The following is an 18,767-nucleotide window of genomic DNA, read 5'->3' as shown; positions in this document are numbered from 1 at the left end:
ATATATTTTTCTTTCTCAAGAGTTCCTGGTCTGAAAATCAATTCCCTGTTTAAAAATACCAAACAAAAACATGATGAGCAAGACAAATTGTCTACCATTTTACCCAAAGCCATGTTGGAATAAAACAACAACTTAGAAGTTGGCTGTTTGCTGTGAGAGGAGAAGAAAAGCATATCTTCAAAGGAAGAGGACTCTGCAGGCATCAGAAAAGCCACTCAACAGCTTACCTACAGGCAGTCTCCAAGATCAGACGAAGCATTCAGAGTCTGCCACTAATCTTCTAAGCGTAGCTTGGAAAAGGTGCTATTTTGGACTACCATTTCTAATTCTCAGAGTCATAGTCCAAAAAGACATTTTTACTGCCATTATACAAATCCTTGTTGCCACTTTCAGAGTTTAGATTCATCTGCCAGTTTATTCAGCTTCAGATTGTGGAATCAGAAAGGGGACAAAATCTTGCCCTTCACATCAACAGCAAAAGGAAATGGACCACCCTATGTCCTGTTACCAGCAGTGATGTCCAAACAGGAAGTTTACTTCCGTTCCCAAACTAAAAGGTAACCAGATTGAAATAGCCAACATTCATGTTTAAGCACAGATGTGCTGCAAACATAGGCCAACTTTTAATTAGCTGTCCAGAGTCCTGAACCTATTTTGGTGTTCAGCACTTGGGTTAGCTTTTGAAAAGTGCAGACTAAACCTCAACCCTGCTTCACTAATGTAGCTGCCATCAAATCTATCTTTTCCAGGAAATATTGGTAATGGGTTCAAGTTACTTTTTGGGCTCATTTAAGATATTTTTTTCCAACTGTGCTTCAAATTAAGACCAGCAGGTACTACCTCCATGAAACTTACTCCATTTATTTCTGCTAGTGGCAATGGAGGAATGTTAAACAAGTCATAACTGCAATGGCATTTCCTATTTTCTGGCTGAGCTTATTTATTTATTTATTTATTTATTGTGTCAGAAACAAGTTGAGGGTACAATTATAATGTATTTAAAAACACAAAGTTAAAAACTTGACATTATACTAAATGTCTTTTGACCAGAAGCTGGACACTTGGAGTGCCTCTGGTGTCGCTGTACCTGACAACTAAATGAAGACTGGGGTACAGGAGGACCCTGGATAAGTATTTCAAGCAAGGGTTCATGTGACTCTGAGGTAGGAAAAACAGTACTGGTGCCTTAAAGACTACCATATTTTCTCAGGATTAAGCTTTCATAGAGAACCATATGGTGATTTGACTGTTGGAGTTGAATTCCTGGAGAATGGATTCAATTCCTTCTCAGCAATGGAAATGCAGCAATGGACCTTGAGAAAGTGGCACACTCTCAGTCTCAGAGTAAGATCGTGGTAACCTCCTCAGAAAAAAAATCTTGTCAATAAAATCCTAGGATAAAATTGCCGTCAATTAACGTTGACCTGAAGGCACTTGAAAATAACCTTTCATAGATTCAGTTCATTTTTCTGAAGAAATGTGCTGAAGCTTACAGAAGCTTATGCCAAATAAAGTTTCTTAGCCTTTAAGGTGATACAGTAATGCTTGTTGCTGCTGTATGAGTTGTTCTCCTTAATTTATTCTGAGATTGGTGTCCTTTTACTTTCAGGTAAATGATAGCACCAGGCTAGCATGCGTTACCAAAAATATATCCAAGCTGGTAGAGGTTTCCATTTCCAGCAGTCAATGTGGTTATCCCATTTATTCAGGGGAAGGCATGATATATTATAATCATACAGGCTTGCACAACTTGGGGAACCTCCAAACCAAAGGCAGTCCACAAGGATGAGATCAATACATCTCCTGTCTTCAACTTGCCTGCTCTATCTGAGTTCTCAACCTCCCTGCAGAGTCCAGTCATCTTCAAGGGAACACGAGAAGAACCCCTTTCCAGATGTGAGCTGGATATATGGGGACAGTGAATGCTTGGACATAGGGGTCAGGGCTGGCATGCATTGCCTAATGCTTGAACAGGACTTTTGCTTGACATTTCTCTTGATAAAATGCCCAAGGCAGTTGGATAAAATCAGAAGATCTGAAAGAACAAACTAATCCTAATTGTAGGACAAGTAAAATGTTTGGAAAAACAGTGTAACAAAACAGCATTGTTAGAACCACATGATAAACGGGTAGGTGGCAGCAAGAAAATAAATAGCAATGACAATGATAGGCAATTAGATTACTATGGCAATTTATTTCAAACACTTTGAAGGAAGGCAGATTTGTACCTTTCATTAGAAAAGCCAAAGAGGAAGAAGACAGATCAACCTCGGGAGAGAAGGGGGGAATTTCTAAAAAAGAAATGTGGCAGCACCTTTAAAACTAACTCTTTTTATTTTAGCTTGAGCTTTCATGAATATAAGCCAGTTTCTATAAATACAGTATGGAAAGATATTAAAGCCTCAAATATGAAGCATATTTATATAGTTGTGGAAGTGAGATAGAATATAATAGGATCTAGAAAGATGTAAATCATGTTCCTTGCCCTACATTTTCAAAGGTTTTCTTTTTTTCAAAGGGAGAAAGTGTTTCAAAGTTCAGGGACAGCCACTGAAAAGACCTTCATATATGTAGTTATCTTTATCACTTTAAAGGGTGGGGAAAGTTATATTGGTTGTATTGATCATTGCTTTTAGTGAACTTCACCTACAAATGAGTTATTGTATATGCGCAAGTAGAAGCCTAGTTTTTCAGCCCTTTTTAGGCTAAAAAAGTCCCCTTCTTCTTATACTTGGGTGAGGGTCCTGGCGGGAAGGCGTGGGGCTGAAAGAAGGACTTCTTTCAGCCCCACACCTTTCTGCCAAGACCTTTGCCTCTCCACACAGCAACCCAGCTTTCTTCCTTCCTCTCCTCTCTCAGTGCAGCACACACCTTCCTCTCTCAGTGCCAGTATTTCCCACTTTTCCTTATTCATATACACACAGCATTTCCCCCAAAATGTATAGTTAAAATAATCTATGGTGATTATTGAAAGGATACGTAAGCACATTTACATTGAAGAAGCTTAAAATAATGGTTTAATCAAAGTTGGACAGTCTTATCTTAAATTAGAATTTTATGTAAATATTTAAAACCATATAACCTACTGATGCCTCAATTAATGCAATTTCATTGTATCTATTTTATTTTAAAATTTACCAGTAGCTGCTGCATTTCCCACCCTCTGCTTATAATCGAGTCAATACGTTTTCACAGTTTTTTGTGGTAAAATTAGGTGCCTCAGCTTATATTTGGGTTGGCTTATACTCAAATATATATGGTAGTTCTTATTTCAGTTGTCACATTCAAATTATAAGATGTTTACCTCACCCTAAACCAAGTCACATATCCCTAAACCAATTCTTCTCAAAATGCTTTCTGGCATTTCTTACTTGGCTTGTTCATTTAAGAATATGCATCGTTTTAAGAGGAAATGAAGAGCAATTTAAACAAAGCAGGTACTTTCAGTGCCTGGTCATGACGGCATCTCTACCTTGCCAGAAGGAAACAGGGTTTCAGGAAATGATTGTGTGTTCACAGAATGGTTTGTATTTGTTTGGCCTTCTTCCAGTTAATATATTTTGGAGAATAGCTCAACATTTTAATTCAAGAGACAGAATGGGTCTCTACACAAACAAAACAAACTTACCTATAGCTGGACACACACATTGTACATTCTAATACCTATCTTCTAATGTACACATAATTGGTACTGAAATGCTGTGGGCAATTGCACTTAATTCTCATTAGGCATCACTCTCCCAATCAAGTGCTTTTGTATGGAAAATAGGAATGAGAGGAGAAAGAAAAACAATGAGGAAGCAATTTTAGGGAAATTATGAAATGACTAACATAGTCGTAATATGAAGTCTCCACTAATAAAGCTACGACCAGGGGCGGCTCAACCCATTACGCAAAGTAAGCATTTGCAGTATAGATGATTTTGCCCAGGGGCGCTCTTGAGGTGCTCTTGGGGGAAAATAGACCTTGATATATGCAAGTTGTAGTTACTGGGATGTATAGTTCACCTACAATCAAAGAGCATTCTGAACTCCACCAATGATGGAATTGAACCAAATATGGCACACAGAACTCCCACAATGAACAGAAAATATATATCAGTGATTGGGGGGGGGGGGGGGGCAAAATACTGCTTGCTTACCATTGAAAATTACCTAGGGCCGCCTCTGGCAATGACTTACCAGTCTTACCTTTCATCATTCCAATCTATGATGAAACTTCACTAACAATGCAATAGGGTAAAATCAGGAGAACTCCAGCAACAAACTACTCTGGTTCCAGGCACATAGGCCCAGTTTTCTATAGCACTGACATAGTTTTGAAAAACAGCAACATTGGGATACATTCTGAACTGAAGCTGTAGATTCTGGAGCACCACAACTGGTAGAAGCTCATCAGCGCTTGCCTCATGACTTGCACCATGTGCTAGATTTGCCCCTCCATGCTACAATCCCACAGCATTCAGTATTGCCAGAGGCTTCCATTTCAGGGGTGAGTTGAATAATCTCTTTAGGGAGCTATCTAAGAGACTGGCCCTGTTTTGGTGACTGGGTTCAGCACCTCGGTTAAAGTATAGAACGAGACCTCCAGAGCAGGTGAACTATGCCTCTATCTTGGAAACTGCCAACTGGCTTCAATGAAGGCCAGTGCCACTCTGTGCAGATTTCATTGACTAGTTAAAGGTTTGTCCCATGGTGTTATAGGAGCAGATCTGGCAAATATGACTGAATGAATGGGATCTTTTGAACACAGACAAGTCCCACATATTCTTTGGCTTAATCTTGTTCCAAATACAGTAGAATCTCACTTATCCAACATAAATGGGCTGGTAGAATGATGGATAAGTGAAAATGGTGGATAATAAGGAGGGATTAAGGAAAAGCCTATTAAACGTCAAATTATGATTTTACAATTTAAGCACCAAAACATCATGTTTTATAACAAATTGACACATAACGCACTTCAATACATGGTAACATTAGGTAGTAATTACTGTATTTACGAATTTAGCACCAAAACATTGCAATGTATTGAAACAGCTGTGGATTCAGGTGAGAGGCAGACTGCGTTGGATAATACAAAACATTGGATGAGAAAAGGTTGGATAAGTGAGACTTTACCTTTCCTTCTTCTACTGTAATTTCTGCCTCTCATTGCTACTACTGCAGGAGGTTTTTAGGTGAAGGAAGACAGAGCAGAGTTGGAGTGACTTTCTGTGTTACATTCTTCTTTGCATTGAATATCTTTTGATGTATATTTCAAGGTTGTTGAATAGCAACTTCCAGAATCCCTCAGTACTACCTGTGCTGGCAAGGCAAGGACTTTTATGAGTTGCAGTCTTTTGGTAAGGCCACACCTCTTCTTTAAAGCCTACGATTTACACTTTTCATAGACATGTATGTCTATGATGACTAACGAGACTGCCAGAGATAGATGAAAACAATCCCCTGTAGATATCAAAGACGTGGAAGGAGGAACAAACCTGACATGCTGCTGTGACATCTTTCAAGTATACTGTTTCAGAGACAGTCCCAGTTACTCCTGTCGCCCCACTTTTTCAACTCCTTTTAAAATGTCTCAGTTTCCCCCTCCTTCTCCCACATTGTCTTCAGCTTAATTCAGTTGGTGCAATCTGACTTCAAAGTGCAAAAGCAGTTTGCACTCAATTAACTCAGCAGGCTGGAGAGGAGAAGAGAAACCAAACCTTGTCTTTCCCAGTGGCAAAATCAGACTGCTGCAGCCTCTCCTAGCTTGTGTGTTCCTAATGTTCACCCTCTGATGTTGCTTGCCCAGATGTGGCTTGATTTTCATCTGTTAAATTATGGAAGGTATGTGATATGTTTCTGTTTTTCATTTCCTGGCACAAACAGGAATAGCCTTGCAAGACTATTTGACATTCCCATCCTGTTATTTACTATGATACCAGAAAGCAGTGAGTGGTAAACACAATTTATGACGCTTGATTCAATTTTCACATTACTAAGAATTAATTATTTTTCTTTTTTGAACTGTCTTTTCATAGAGACATTCTGTTTCTGTCTTTCATAGATAGAAAGTTGTGTTATTTTGACTCAGGCCATTAGTTCAACTAGCTCTGACTGGCAGTGGTTTCCAGGCCAGATTCTTTCCAGATCTATTTGGAAATGCCAAGAACTGAACTTGGGGACTTCTACAGGCAAAACATATGTCCTGCCAGAGAGCAACTGTACCCTCCAACTGTCCTGTTTCAGCAGACAGTTGTGATTAATCCTGAGTTGTTCTACTTCTTCAGAAGCTTTTAAATGCTTTTAGATCATCCCAGTTTCTCTCTCTTTTTGTCTGCAGCTCATTTCAAATTGAATTCAGAATGCAGAGGACTCAATTAACTCAGCAGTGTTTGGACTCATTTAACTCAGCAATGGAAGAGAAGAAGAAATCTGCCCTTCCCATTAGTCTCAGGCAAAAGCAACTGCTGCAACCTCTTCTGATTTGTTTGTCCTCCCTCATTTGTAATTGTGTCATCTTGATCACAATGTGATGTTGCACAGCCAAGTATATCCCGGTATACCCGTGAAAGTATATCCCAGTTTTCATCTGTGAAATTTGGAGGACATAAGCAGAATGCATGCAAGAAGCAACAAAGAGACTCAAATGAGGTAAGTATGAAACCAGCCTGAGTCAATAGCCAATACCAATAGTACCAATGCTGCTTGAGTAGTACAGTAATGCAGTGCAATGTTCAAAAGCAGTAATTACTTTGGTCCTTCATAGATTTTGAATTTCCGCTTTCAGAAACCAATGCTTGATAGGTCTGGGAGATGATGCCCAAAAGTTCTGGAAGATCAAATATCGGGACTTATGGCTCAACAGTTTACTAGCTTGCATCCTGAATCCAACTGAATGGCAAAGAGATAATAATAATAATAATAATAATAATAATAATAATAATCTTTATTTCTACCCCACCACCACCTCCCTGATGGGGACTCGGAGCGGCTTACATGGGGCCAAGCCCGGACAACATAATACAGCAATAAAATCAAAACATATACAGCAAACATCAACAACATCATCAAAATAACATTGAGAGAAAAAATCATAAGATAAACATTCCAATAAACACAATCACAGTAAGAATGACAATGGGTGGGCCACATATTCAGGATAAAACAGTTAACAAACTATAATGAGATAAAATAGGAGCAGAGCATTTATATGGAACTCATAAAACACACAGAGTTATGAGGCTAAACATAGTATTTGAAGGGCACGAACTCCATTAGCAGATTCCTTCTCCTTTCCCTTGGCAATAAAAGCTATTGTTAGAAATTGCCAGCTATTATATTTCTGCACTATATTCCTCATATAAAAAACTGTGATTTGAACTCTATGGACCATGTTTTGATTGAGTCAACAAACATCCAACCGATCAAATATTCTTTGTCTTTATAGAAGGCTTACACTCCAGACCAATTTTACTTTATACATAGGCTATTCAAGTTTTGCTTTTCTCATGAATAATCACAAACTAGGCCAATAGATTTCCATGATATGGCTCTCTGGTGCAAACAATGTGAAAACTATGGCCAGCATAATAGTAAAGAAACATAAAGCTACAATGGCCAAATTATAGTTAAAAATAATAATTATGTTAGATATTTATATGTATTAGTATAAATATATTAAAGGTATTTTCTTGCAATATGATGAAACCTTATATATATTAATGTGAGATATAAAAGAGGGCTTGAAAGCAAAAGCTCTGTATATTTATACACATGAAAACAATGTTTAATAAAGAGTTGTACTTCTACAGCTTCATCTATCTGATACTACTTATTTCATGTCAAAAGCATTGCATAAAATAGTTTATCTAAAAGTTTTAATTCTAGGTTTACTGTTTTAACCATTTGTAGTAGCAAACATTCTAATTTTTGTTGCCGTCATAGCAACTTGTGAAGAGCACAGAATGCCATTTGACATAACAAAATATCATAGTGCACCAGAATTACCAGTTCATATCAAGAGCATTGTCAGCCAAAACCTCTGAAGCACATCCTCTAGAGTCTAAAAACTAAAAGTGACTGAGTCACAAAAAGCGAAGTTTTACAATGCAATATTTTTTTTAGTTTTATTTTTAATCAAGTGCCTTTTTCTAGTGTTAGAATTTTGTAAACTAAATATTAACTATCCAAAATAAAATAAAAGTTCTTCCAGGCAGAACATTCACCATTAAAACATAATTTCTTTACATTTCCAAGCTGAGATGGAGCCTGGCCTTCACCATGCAATCTTAAGCATGTCTACTCAGAGGTAAGTTTCTTTGGGTTCAAGTAAGCACACATATGGAGTAGTAGAAGAAAAGTGTGAAGACATGCAAACAGAAGTTGAAAATAACAAGTTAGAGTTACAAGCAGGACAGTTGCCTGCAACCAGTAGCAATATGTAGTTTCCATAACAGTGAAGAATGGAATGTATTCTGGGCTTTATTCTAAACATAAAATAATAATAATAATAATAATAATAATAATAATGATTAAAAAAAAACTTTATTTGTACCCCGCTACCATCTCCCCAAGGGACTCGGTGCGGCTTACATGAGGCTGAACCCACAATACAACAATAAACAATAACAGCAATGATACAAAAACAATACATAAACTCATAAGCAAAATAAACAAAAAACATTAACAATAACACAACGCATTTAAAAACCTATAGCTGAGCCAAATGTAATAATTATTTTTTTTAAAAAAACAAATAATAAAAGGAGCTATCCAATGTGTTGGCCCTATTTTGGAACAAGTTAGCACTGGGGAAAAATCCTTTAAGATTCAGGCTAACACCATGAGTGGATTCACTACCCACAAAACATGGAAGCCAACAGCCACCAGGACCTGGAATACACATCTCCCACTATTTTTTATTTTCTTTTTTTTTGGGGGGGGGGGGGGTAAAGAGATTGTAATGAAGATACATTTTAACACACAATGCCTTGGAATGAAATTATATTAATAGTGCAATAGTCAACATTTTCTAGTTGCTATTAGAAGCAGTAACTTGAAATGATATCTCACTGAGGGCCCTTCCACACAGAATATCAAGGCAGAAAATCCCATAATATCTATTTGAACTGGGTTATCTGAGTCCATGCTGCCATACATTCCAGTTCAAGGTAGATAAAGTGGGATTTTATTCAGCTGTGTGGCAGGTAAAGCACAAACAAGTTGTTTTATCTGTTTTGTGAATAAAACCACAGAATTGCACTAAAACAGTTATTGGAATCATGCTGCCTTTCAGAAAAGGAATTTTTTGATATTAGATGTGTTGGCTGCTGAAAGTAGCAGTCCAGCAACCTCTGGAGGACTGCATGATTTCTTCTTCTGTGTGGAAAGCTCTTCCAGAACCTCTAGGCCAACAGTTCTCAACTTGGGGGTCATGACCCCTAGAGGGGTCGATTGGCCATCTGAGAGGGGTCATGGCACTGCCTCCTTCAGCCAGCCTCCTCTGCCTCTCAGAATTGATGTCAGCCCCCTCTGCCAGCCAAATAGCCAGCCAGCACCCACACTGCTTTGCCTCCTTCCTTTCCTTCTCTCTCTTTCCCTTTTTCTTTCTCTTGCTTCCCCCTTTTTCCTTCCTTCTTCCTTCTCCTTTCTATCCCTTTCCTTTATTTCTGTCTTCCTCCCCCTACTTTCTCTTCCCTTTTTTCTACCCCTTCTCTCCTTCCCTTCTTATCTCTTCTTTTCACTCTGGTGGTGGGGGCCTGTGTGTGGGAAGGGGTTTCAGAGGGTGCCATGGAGGGTGGTGGTGGCTTTGGGCAGGTAGGGTGCCAAGGCCTGCCCCTTGCAGGCACCTAGGAGGGCAACCAGGAGTCAGAGGAGGCCAAGATGGAGCTCCTCACAGGCCTTGCCCTGGCCTGCCTTACCCAGGCACAGTTGCTAGAACAGCACCGGCACAATTCCAGAAATTGGAAAACCCAGCTAGAATCTAGAGGCACAAATAAAACCCAAGGGGTAGCTATAGTAATAAAGGATGATTTGGACTTTCAACTAGAAAAGGTAATAAAAGACTCTGAAGGGAAATTTATTATGATAAGTGGGAAAAATAAAGGGATTTAAAGTCTCAATAATAAGCATTTATATCCCAAATCAGAAGCAAATAAGTTATATCAATAAAACGTTTTTTGAAGATATAATTATTGGAAGAGACCTGAATATAGAACTTTTAAAAAAACAAAAGAGGAGGGGAATTGGAAACCTAAGAATAGAAAGTAGAATAGATCTTTAAAAATGGAACATAAGAAAAGTTAATAAAAGAATAGGAGAAAGAGGGGATGCTTCCACATATTCCTCTCACAGATATCATAAATTTACCAAATTAGATTATTTTTTTGGTATGGAACAACAACTTACTGCCAATAAAGGATTTAATAATGCAGGGGGGGGGGGGTAGTGGCCAGGAGACCATGCTCTTGTGTTTCTAAAATCGGGCTATAATATCCAGAAAACCAAAGAAAAGTGGAGATTTAACCCATTAGTTATTCTTCAGGAAGAAAACAAACAAGAGTTAATGGAGGAAATTAATAATGATTTTAGACTAAACAGGATGCACGAGCTAAAGGAAGCCATTATATGGGGCAGAGAAAATTGAAGTGACAAAAATATATGTTTGTTAAGTATGATTTCCAGATTAATTCAATACATAATACAAGAGACTGGCAAGTTATCTAGAAACTAAGAGAGGGGCTAATAGGATTACAAAAATGTGGAAATGGACAAGTTAAAACAAAGAATGAGGATTTAAAGGAAATTATGGGAAGTTACTATGAAAAACCTCATCCAAATAAGGAAATTGGGAGATTGGAGGATTTAGTAACAAAAAATTGGACCTCCAGACACAATTATCACTGGATAACAATGTAACAATAAATAAGATAGAAGAGGCAATCAAAAATATCAAGTCAAACTCATTTTCTGGGTCAGACGGGTTCGCTACAAATGTTTTTAAAACATTTCAAGCAGAAATCCCTCCCAACCGGTAAATACTATTTAATTAAATAATGACAAATGAAAGAATTCCAGAAACATGAAAAACTTCCAAAATAATAATAGTAAAACCTAATAAGGAGGAGGATAGTCCCAATCTTTTACAAAGATTTTAGCCATTAGATTGAAAGAAATTATTATAAATTTAATAGAGGAGGACCAATATGGATTCATAAAAAAGGAACTTAGGAGACCCAATTAGGAACATATTAAATGTAATCAACCATGCAACAAGAGAAAAAGATAAATTATTGATAATAAAATTGGATGTATATAAAGCTTTTGATTCAGTAAACCACCAAGAATGGTTTCTACCAAGAATGCAAAGACTTTAAATTGGGGAAAATATTTGTGAAGTAATTAAGGAACTATATAAAGATAACCTGGCAGAAAGAGTAATTAATGGCTCCAAATCAAGAAACATCAAAACTGGAAGGGGCACAAGACAAGGGTGCCCTCTCTCACCAATCCTATTTGCTATGGCAATAGAACCATTAGCCAACTTAATCAGGAAGGATAAGAAATTAAAGGATATGTAATTGGGTACGAACAAATCAAAATAAATTTATTTACAGACAATGCTATGGTATTACTAAGTTCTCCAGTGGAATAGGTAAAGGAAGTAACAAAAATAATTTTAGAAAGTTCAAAAAGATTTCAGGTATAGCCATAAATATTGAAAAATCAGAGATTCTACACAAAAACCTACCCTGGAAAGACTTAAAAAGAAGCTCCAGGCTTTACCATATAGTATTCCAAGCAAAATGAAAATCAAGAGTGGGAGTACCTAGCCTCCAGAATTATTTTAAAGTCTGCCCAAAAAGGAAGGTACTGGAGCTAGATCGTGATGAGACAAAAATTGAGAAATCAGTAAATGGGTGGAATCACTGTGTTTAAAGGAAATGGTGGACAATGAAGTAATAAAGGAAATAAAAGGAGGCCCACTGATTTCAACACTTGAGTGTTGGAAAAAAAATGCAAAGTACATTTCCAATAAACAAAAGATACATGGTCCCAATAGGATTTTTAGATAACAAAGCAGAGCAGATTTATGGTAAAGTAATACAAAATATGAAACACAGTGAAATAATAAAGATTAGCAATCTCTTAAAATCTGATCGAACAATAAGAGATTAGAAGGAGATAAAAGAAAATTGTGTACAAAGCAACTGGTTATTATGGCATGGAATGACACAGAGGATAACAGAATGGAAGAGAAAAAAAAGCCCAGAAGCAGATTTAGATCAAATTTTAAAATGGAAAATAGAGAAGGAGAAAGGGATTGTGGGATATATATATATGAAATTAGTAGAAAAACAATATTATTTGAAACATAAATTGATTTATGGAAAGAAAAATCAAATAGCAATGAGAAGGATATTGAAAATTGGATAAGCACAATTTAAAAAATCAAACACCTTAGGATTAAAGAAACACAACCGAAAATGTTAACAAAATGGCATTGAACCTCACAACAACTAGCCCATATTACAAAAAGTACATTAAAGCTATGCTGGCATAAATGGGGGAAATAGGAACCTTTACATATATGTGGCGGGACTGTGATAAAGTACAAAACTTTTATGAAAAAATAAAAAGCAAGACGGGGGAAATATTAGGAATAGAAATTAGAGATAAATAAAAAACTGTTTTTACCAGAAAATAGAAGAAAAAAGGCAGGAATAAAGAATGGGCCCATATTACAAAATATATGATAGAAGCTGCACAAGCAATGGTTGCCTGGGGGTGGAAAGACCACAGAAAATGGGAAAACCAAAAGCGGTATGAGTACTTAGCAGACTATATGCTCCAGGATTATATCATGGAAAGGAGAATGAAATATACGATCATATATCTTAAGGGGATTTGGGGCTCTAAATGGGAAAAGCTGATATCCAGAGTAAAGAGGAAAGCAAAATTTAAGCAACTAAATCAGACCATTTTCATGATCAAACAAATAAAATAATATTATTTAAAAAGAAGGGTACAACTGTTCTCAGAGGAAGCAGAGTGAGAGGGGGAGGGGGGGAAACAGATAGATATAAGTTATAGACAATTATAGTAATGGAAAGGCTAAGGTTACAGGACAGACTAGAATAGTATGACTAAATATGTGAAATAACTTTGTTGTTGTTTTTTCTCCTTTTCTCCCTGTAATGTGAAGATGTAATGCTATGCTCTACGTATATATTCTAATTAAAAAATCAAAATAAACAAATAAACAAGAAGCTGTCAAAAAAATAACTAACTCCACAAAGCTCTCCCCCCCCCCCTAAAAATTCTTTAAAATTCTCTTTTAGAAGCCTTGTTTCAGTGCTGTTCTCCTTGGTGCCACTTTCCTTCTAATCTTAGTTAATACAGCTTCTTTCTGGAGTCATTTATCCATGAAGAATGATATTACTAGCAGACAAACATGAGTTGGAAAGGGTGAAAAAGTTTGAGATACTTTGTCATAATTTGCATTGGGCCTTCCTGCTTGATTTGTGGCTTGACAATGCAGGTGGCTACTACAAACACTGAAAACTAAACCCAAAGGTTAATGGAGGAAAAATGAAGGGACATAGCACCGAGAAACAGCAACTGCTGCCACAAAGAAGCATTGGAATAACACTGAAACAATGCAAATGTTTGGCAACGTGAGTATTCCCTTTTCCCAGGAATTGGCATGACTGTGTTGAACATGGTACTTATCAGCAGACTGCCAAAAGCAGATAATTACTGATCTGTTTAACACAGATATCAGCAGTGCCCCACTTAGATGCTACTCTTTTTCCAACTGTGCTTTGGAGGCCTGGAATGGACAGCTCCATCATCCTAACCCTCACCCAGCAGGAAGGGTTTCACAGTTATGGAGCACTCAGGAAGCAAGTTCTTGCATGCCAAATTGATATAATATTAAACTGCAGTATCTGTATGACTTACAAATTCAAAACTTTTCTGCTAGAGCCTAGAGACCACCTAAGTGTGTTTCGGCTGACCCTTCCCATCTGGAGAAAAGCACACTTACAGAAGTAGAGAACCTGCAATGTACAGATAATACATATGATTATATATGGCAGGAATCATATTCAGGGATAACTGTGTTGGTTGTAAAGCAAAATCCCCAAAGGGGCAACTAAAATGCACAAAACATTTCATGCAAGCTTTCAAAGCTCCATTGGCTTCTTGATCAAGCAACGGAGGGTTTTAAAATCATATAAGAGGGGCAAAAGAATCACAGGCCTATCATACATGGTTTCTGTTGTTGTTCATCTGGAGGGAACTTGATGAAGGCACAGCTCACTTCACTTATTTGGTAATTTTTTTAGATATATGGTAAATATATTTCAGTGCTCTCTTCACACAGATTATATGTACTCAATAGTGTAGCAATGTGCGGTCCTGTAGATAACAGCTTTCTCAAACTGGAAAATGGGCAGATATATGGGACAAGCACCCCTAACATCTAAGTCAGCAGTTTATTGCCTGTGGATGGTGGAGGTTGTAGTTATACACACCCAGGAGACATCCTATTTTGTAGGCTGGCATATTGAGGGGGGTTGCATCCTGATATATTGTGGTATATAGTGGAATTGTTTGGTGACCCTCTGAGTGAAGAAATGGAAGAAATTAAACTTGAGAAACAGCATATATGTTTCCCTGAGGCCCAAAGCATTGCCAAACTGAGCAAGGTTTTAACAAACAGAGGTACTGCTTGTTCTTGTATGGACTCTTCTTCTGTTAACACACTCAGAGATGAGGCACAATACAATGGGAGAAAAACTGCCACCAGTTGGAAAGGATTGCAGTTATCAACAAAGTCCACCTATTCAGTACTTGATCTGGTCAAGTAGCATATATATAAGAGTCGGAACAAGATAAAAAACACACTGAATCACAGGAAAAAATATTTGGAGCTTGTTTCCATCCATCTAAACAAATGTTACATGAATAATAAACTGTTGGGAATATGCATTCTTTTGCTGTAAAAATGCTATTTTCCAAGCCCTGTACTGAAGTGATTTGATGCAGTGTGATAGTTTAATTTGTACATCATATTCTACTCCTAGCCAACAATGTGCCACCCCCTATAACTAGTTTTTTCCATTTGAGGGTGGGGGAGGATTTTGTACCTTTTAGAAACAAACTCCACATACATGAACTAGTGTAATGTTTGCTAACCCTCACTCTCTATGATGAATTTGAAAAGCAGAAGTTAAAGACTGAACAAAAAGTGGTGGTGATGGGAGAGAAAAGTGTGGTCCATATAGCATCCTTTGGTAATTATGAATTTTCATCCTGTACCACTGTGATAGCAAATTATTATTATGAGATTCAATAATATTGCTAGGCAAAAGCTATTGTCATAATTTGAGTTATCTTTACCATAACATTCTTGTACTGCAGCTGTTATAAATTTGTTATCTATTAGAGTGAATCACGTTGATCTCAAGACAGACGTGATGAGACAAGATTACAGCCAGACGTGCGACGGCTGCTGTCCACTTCCATGTACCTTTTCTAAATGGTACAAAGTATTAGCTCTGTGCTTTCCTTCAGTCTCTGGGTACCTGTCATTCACTTCACCATACTGAAATCCCAACATGCAAGATGATACTGGTAGATAGTTCTTAATGTTTCTGTTTTCAGTCACTATGTTCAGTGATCCATTTGTCAATATTTACTTAGAAATACCAGATGTCAACAAAAGCATGCCATTTTATATTTTTATGAAGAGGATGACATTCTGAGACAGTTTGTATATTCCCATACACCTCTCCCAGATAACATTAAGTATTTCATTCATTTCATTGTTTTAATATTTTAACTTGCACCAACATTACTAGCTGTAATAAAATAAGTTATCAGGGTATGGAGGGAAATATTGCAATCTGTTGCTAGATGTAGTACAATTTTGTTCAAGTGGCTTCAAAGGAGTGGCACAGTTATCTTTTTTATTGATTTATTTAAACCCTTCATGGACATTTTGCAGACTTCTCACCAGAGCCTCTCATTACAATATTCTCCTTTCCCCAATCATATCTCACCCTAAATTTACCCTTGATTCTTGTAGAGTTCTCATTGAACCCCATCATGCTACTTCTAAATAAGCATGCCAGGTTTCCTTATGCTTAATCCAGGGGGAAACTACTTCATTGGGGAAATAAGCACATTTCTAGGAACTTTTACGCCTCTTACATTACCAATGACTAGTGGGAAAAGCTGACATTTGGAACTAAGAGGTGAGCAAACAGGTAATCTAACACTGTCAGCTCAAACTAACACCAAAGGTTAATGGGCAGGTATTGAAGGAAATGCACATCTTACATTTCAAAAGTCAGGAAGGATTGTATAAGACACCTCCAAGACTCTGAAAGCTTTTTTAAATAGGCAACAGTCAGTTTAGAAACTACTTTACATAATTTTCCAACCAAATAAGACATAGAAGTGACAGGAGGAAAGAGACAACATTAACAGTTGCGATGCACAATACCTGTCATAACTCCATCGACTGTAAGACATTGTTCTGTTGCTACTCACACCATCCATCCTCTGCAGCTCAGTTCTTGCTTATACTCTTCTGCAGTCTCCCCAGTTTTCTAATGAGAATAATGGCATAAAGAGTTGCTTTAAAAAAAAAATGAAGGCACCTGCCTCTGAAACACAAATCACTTGGATGGGTGCTGTATGAGACCTCTAAGCTGTGAAAGATGGAAAGGGAATTAAATGCACAGCAACCAATTTAGTGGAGAATCACAATCGAAGGAATGTACCACTGTCTTATCAAGAGCAGGGGATTCTTCCTGAGCTGTGATTCAAACATTCACAGCCAATATCTCGAATATACATTTCAGCTGGTCATTTAGCAAAGCTTTAGGTAGGTGGCAGACAATAGGATTGAGGTGCTCTGCTTGTAAGCTGTTGAATAAATGTTGCTGCAATTGATTCGAGTGATGCCTCTCCTGCTCCAGTGTCCCTTTGTTATTTATCCTTGTTTCCACAGATACAGCTCCATTCCCTTTGCATCACTTTTCTCTGGCCAATAGCATAATCTCTAGATCTTTCAAACCCTATCTTCAGATGGGCGAGCAATAATGAAGTCTAGTGTACACAGCTGAAATTAACCACAAACTCCAAGGCAACTTGTTTACCTTTATGAATGTCTCTCCGTGGTTTATTTTGTTTTTGACAAACATCTAATTCTGTTCTCAAAAAAAGAAAAAGAAACAACAGCTGGGCTACTGAGCAAGCACCCAAAGGCACTCTGAACTCAGTCGAATGAGATCCAGAACCAATTTTTTTTCATTCCTACAATGAACCAGAGTTGTCACTTATACATTGTCAAATTAAATGCACACAATGTGCACGTGCTAATTCATGTTGATGCATGGGTGCAAACTGGGAAATAACTGCCTTAATGTAAATAGAAATAGGAAATCTCTCACCAAAGTGAGAAAGACTGTAAGAGGGCAGTTTCTGCATTTCTTTAAGCTACTTACCATTTGCAGGCATACTGAGATCCCCTTCTCACTTCTCACTTCAGTCCTGTGCTGGCAGGTTCGAATCTGGGGAGAGTGCGGATGAGCTCCCTCTATCAGCTCCAGCTCCTCATGCAGAGACATGAGAGAAGCCTCCCACAAGGATGGTAAAAACATCAAACATCCAGGCATCCCCTGGGCAACATCCTTGCAGGTGGCCAATTTTCTCACACCAGAAGCAACTTGCAGTTTCTCAAGTCGTTCCTGACATGACTTCTCAAAGGATTTCTCAAAGGATTTCAGTTTTAAATGCAGCCATCTCGAGATGGTTTCATAAATGTGACAGAAGAGTGAATGGTATTCCTTTACCGAGTCAAAGTACATAGACTAGTCCCAACTTGAGTAGACCCACTGAACATATAAGGTTTATATACTAGTAAGTATAGATTTACATTCAGCCATTGATTCCATGTTTGCTTCCTGGGGCAGAAAATTCACAAGTACTGATCCCTCTCACTGAGAAGAAAAGTTTATACACATACATACATGTATGTGTTTGTTATTTCTTTTTTATTTTAGTAATATCCTTCCTTTCCCCCAATATTTGAGTCAAAGCATAGAACAATTGAAGCAAATATGACAAAAGATGGGGTAAAAATTAAATGAAAATTGCATTCAAAAAACTTAATTTAAAACAGCTTGTCCATTGAAGAGACTTTCTGCACCCGATTGTCACAAACAAAAGGCCTGGGTAAATTGAATGGCCTTCACCTCCCAGGGAAAAGACAACAGGGAGGGAAGCCATCATGGACTACTATTGGATGCTTCCATGTATAATTAGATAAATACCCAATATTTTGTTTCCCTTTCATGAGGTTGAAGGTAACCTTCTCTAATGGTAGGCCCAAGCCTGTCTTTCAGTCATATTTGGGCAACATGGCCCTTAAAGGGGCAACATCTTCCAACCAAAAATTTCTTCTTACAGTTCTTCACACAAAGGATTGCCAGTTGCAAAAGAGGAAATAGGGCCATCCTCCTGAGAACATAGAATACTTAATAAATGCCACTCCTTCATCACAGAATCTTTTTTTTTGGGGGGGGGGGGGGCAAAGAACAGAATTACAACTTCCAAATGTTGAAAATTTCACATGGTTAACAGGCCACAACTCTGTGTTGGCAATTGTGTTGTGTATCTTCAAATCATTTCCAGCTTATGGTGACTCTAAGGATAGCATGTCATGGTGTTTCATTGGCAATATTTCTTTTGGACTTCCTCTGAGACTGT

At 37.6% G+C, this 18,767-nt stretch overlaps 1 protein-coding gene across 4 annotated transcripts in view; it reads right to left on the bottom strand.

Annotated features, from left to right (window-relative positions):
* The window catches only part of TUB (TUB bipartite transcription factor), a 209,834-nt gene extending 193,068 nt beyond the window's left edge, over positions 1-16,766 (bottom strand). For 2 of the 4 annotated variants that reach the window (XM_060767366.2, XM_060767394.2), the window contains exon 1: positions 16,498-16,763. In XM_060767366.2, the coding sequence (XP_060623349.2) occupies positions 16,498-16,553 (56 nt within the window). In that variant the 5' untranslated portion in view covers positions 16,554-16,763. Of the gene's footprint in view, positions 1-16,497 lie in introns of all 4 variants that reach the window. The other 2 variants (XM_060767386.2, XM_060767373.2) reach the window with 2 other exon arrangements.
* Positions 16,767-18,767: the final 2,001 nt, after the last annotated feature.

The sequence above is a fragment of the Anolis sagrei genome, chromosome 1 (genome assembly GCF_037176765.1).
Source record: "Anolis sagrei isolate rAnoSag1 chromosome 1, rAnoSag1.mat, whole genome shotgun sequence".
NCBI classification, from domain to species: Eukaryota; Metazoa; Chordata; class Lepidosauria; order Squamata; family Dactyloidae; genus Anolis; species Anolis sagrei.
The sequence above is the reverse complement of the archived record's forward strand: the minus strand, read 5'-3'. Positions and strand labels throughout refer to the sequence as shown.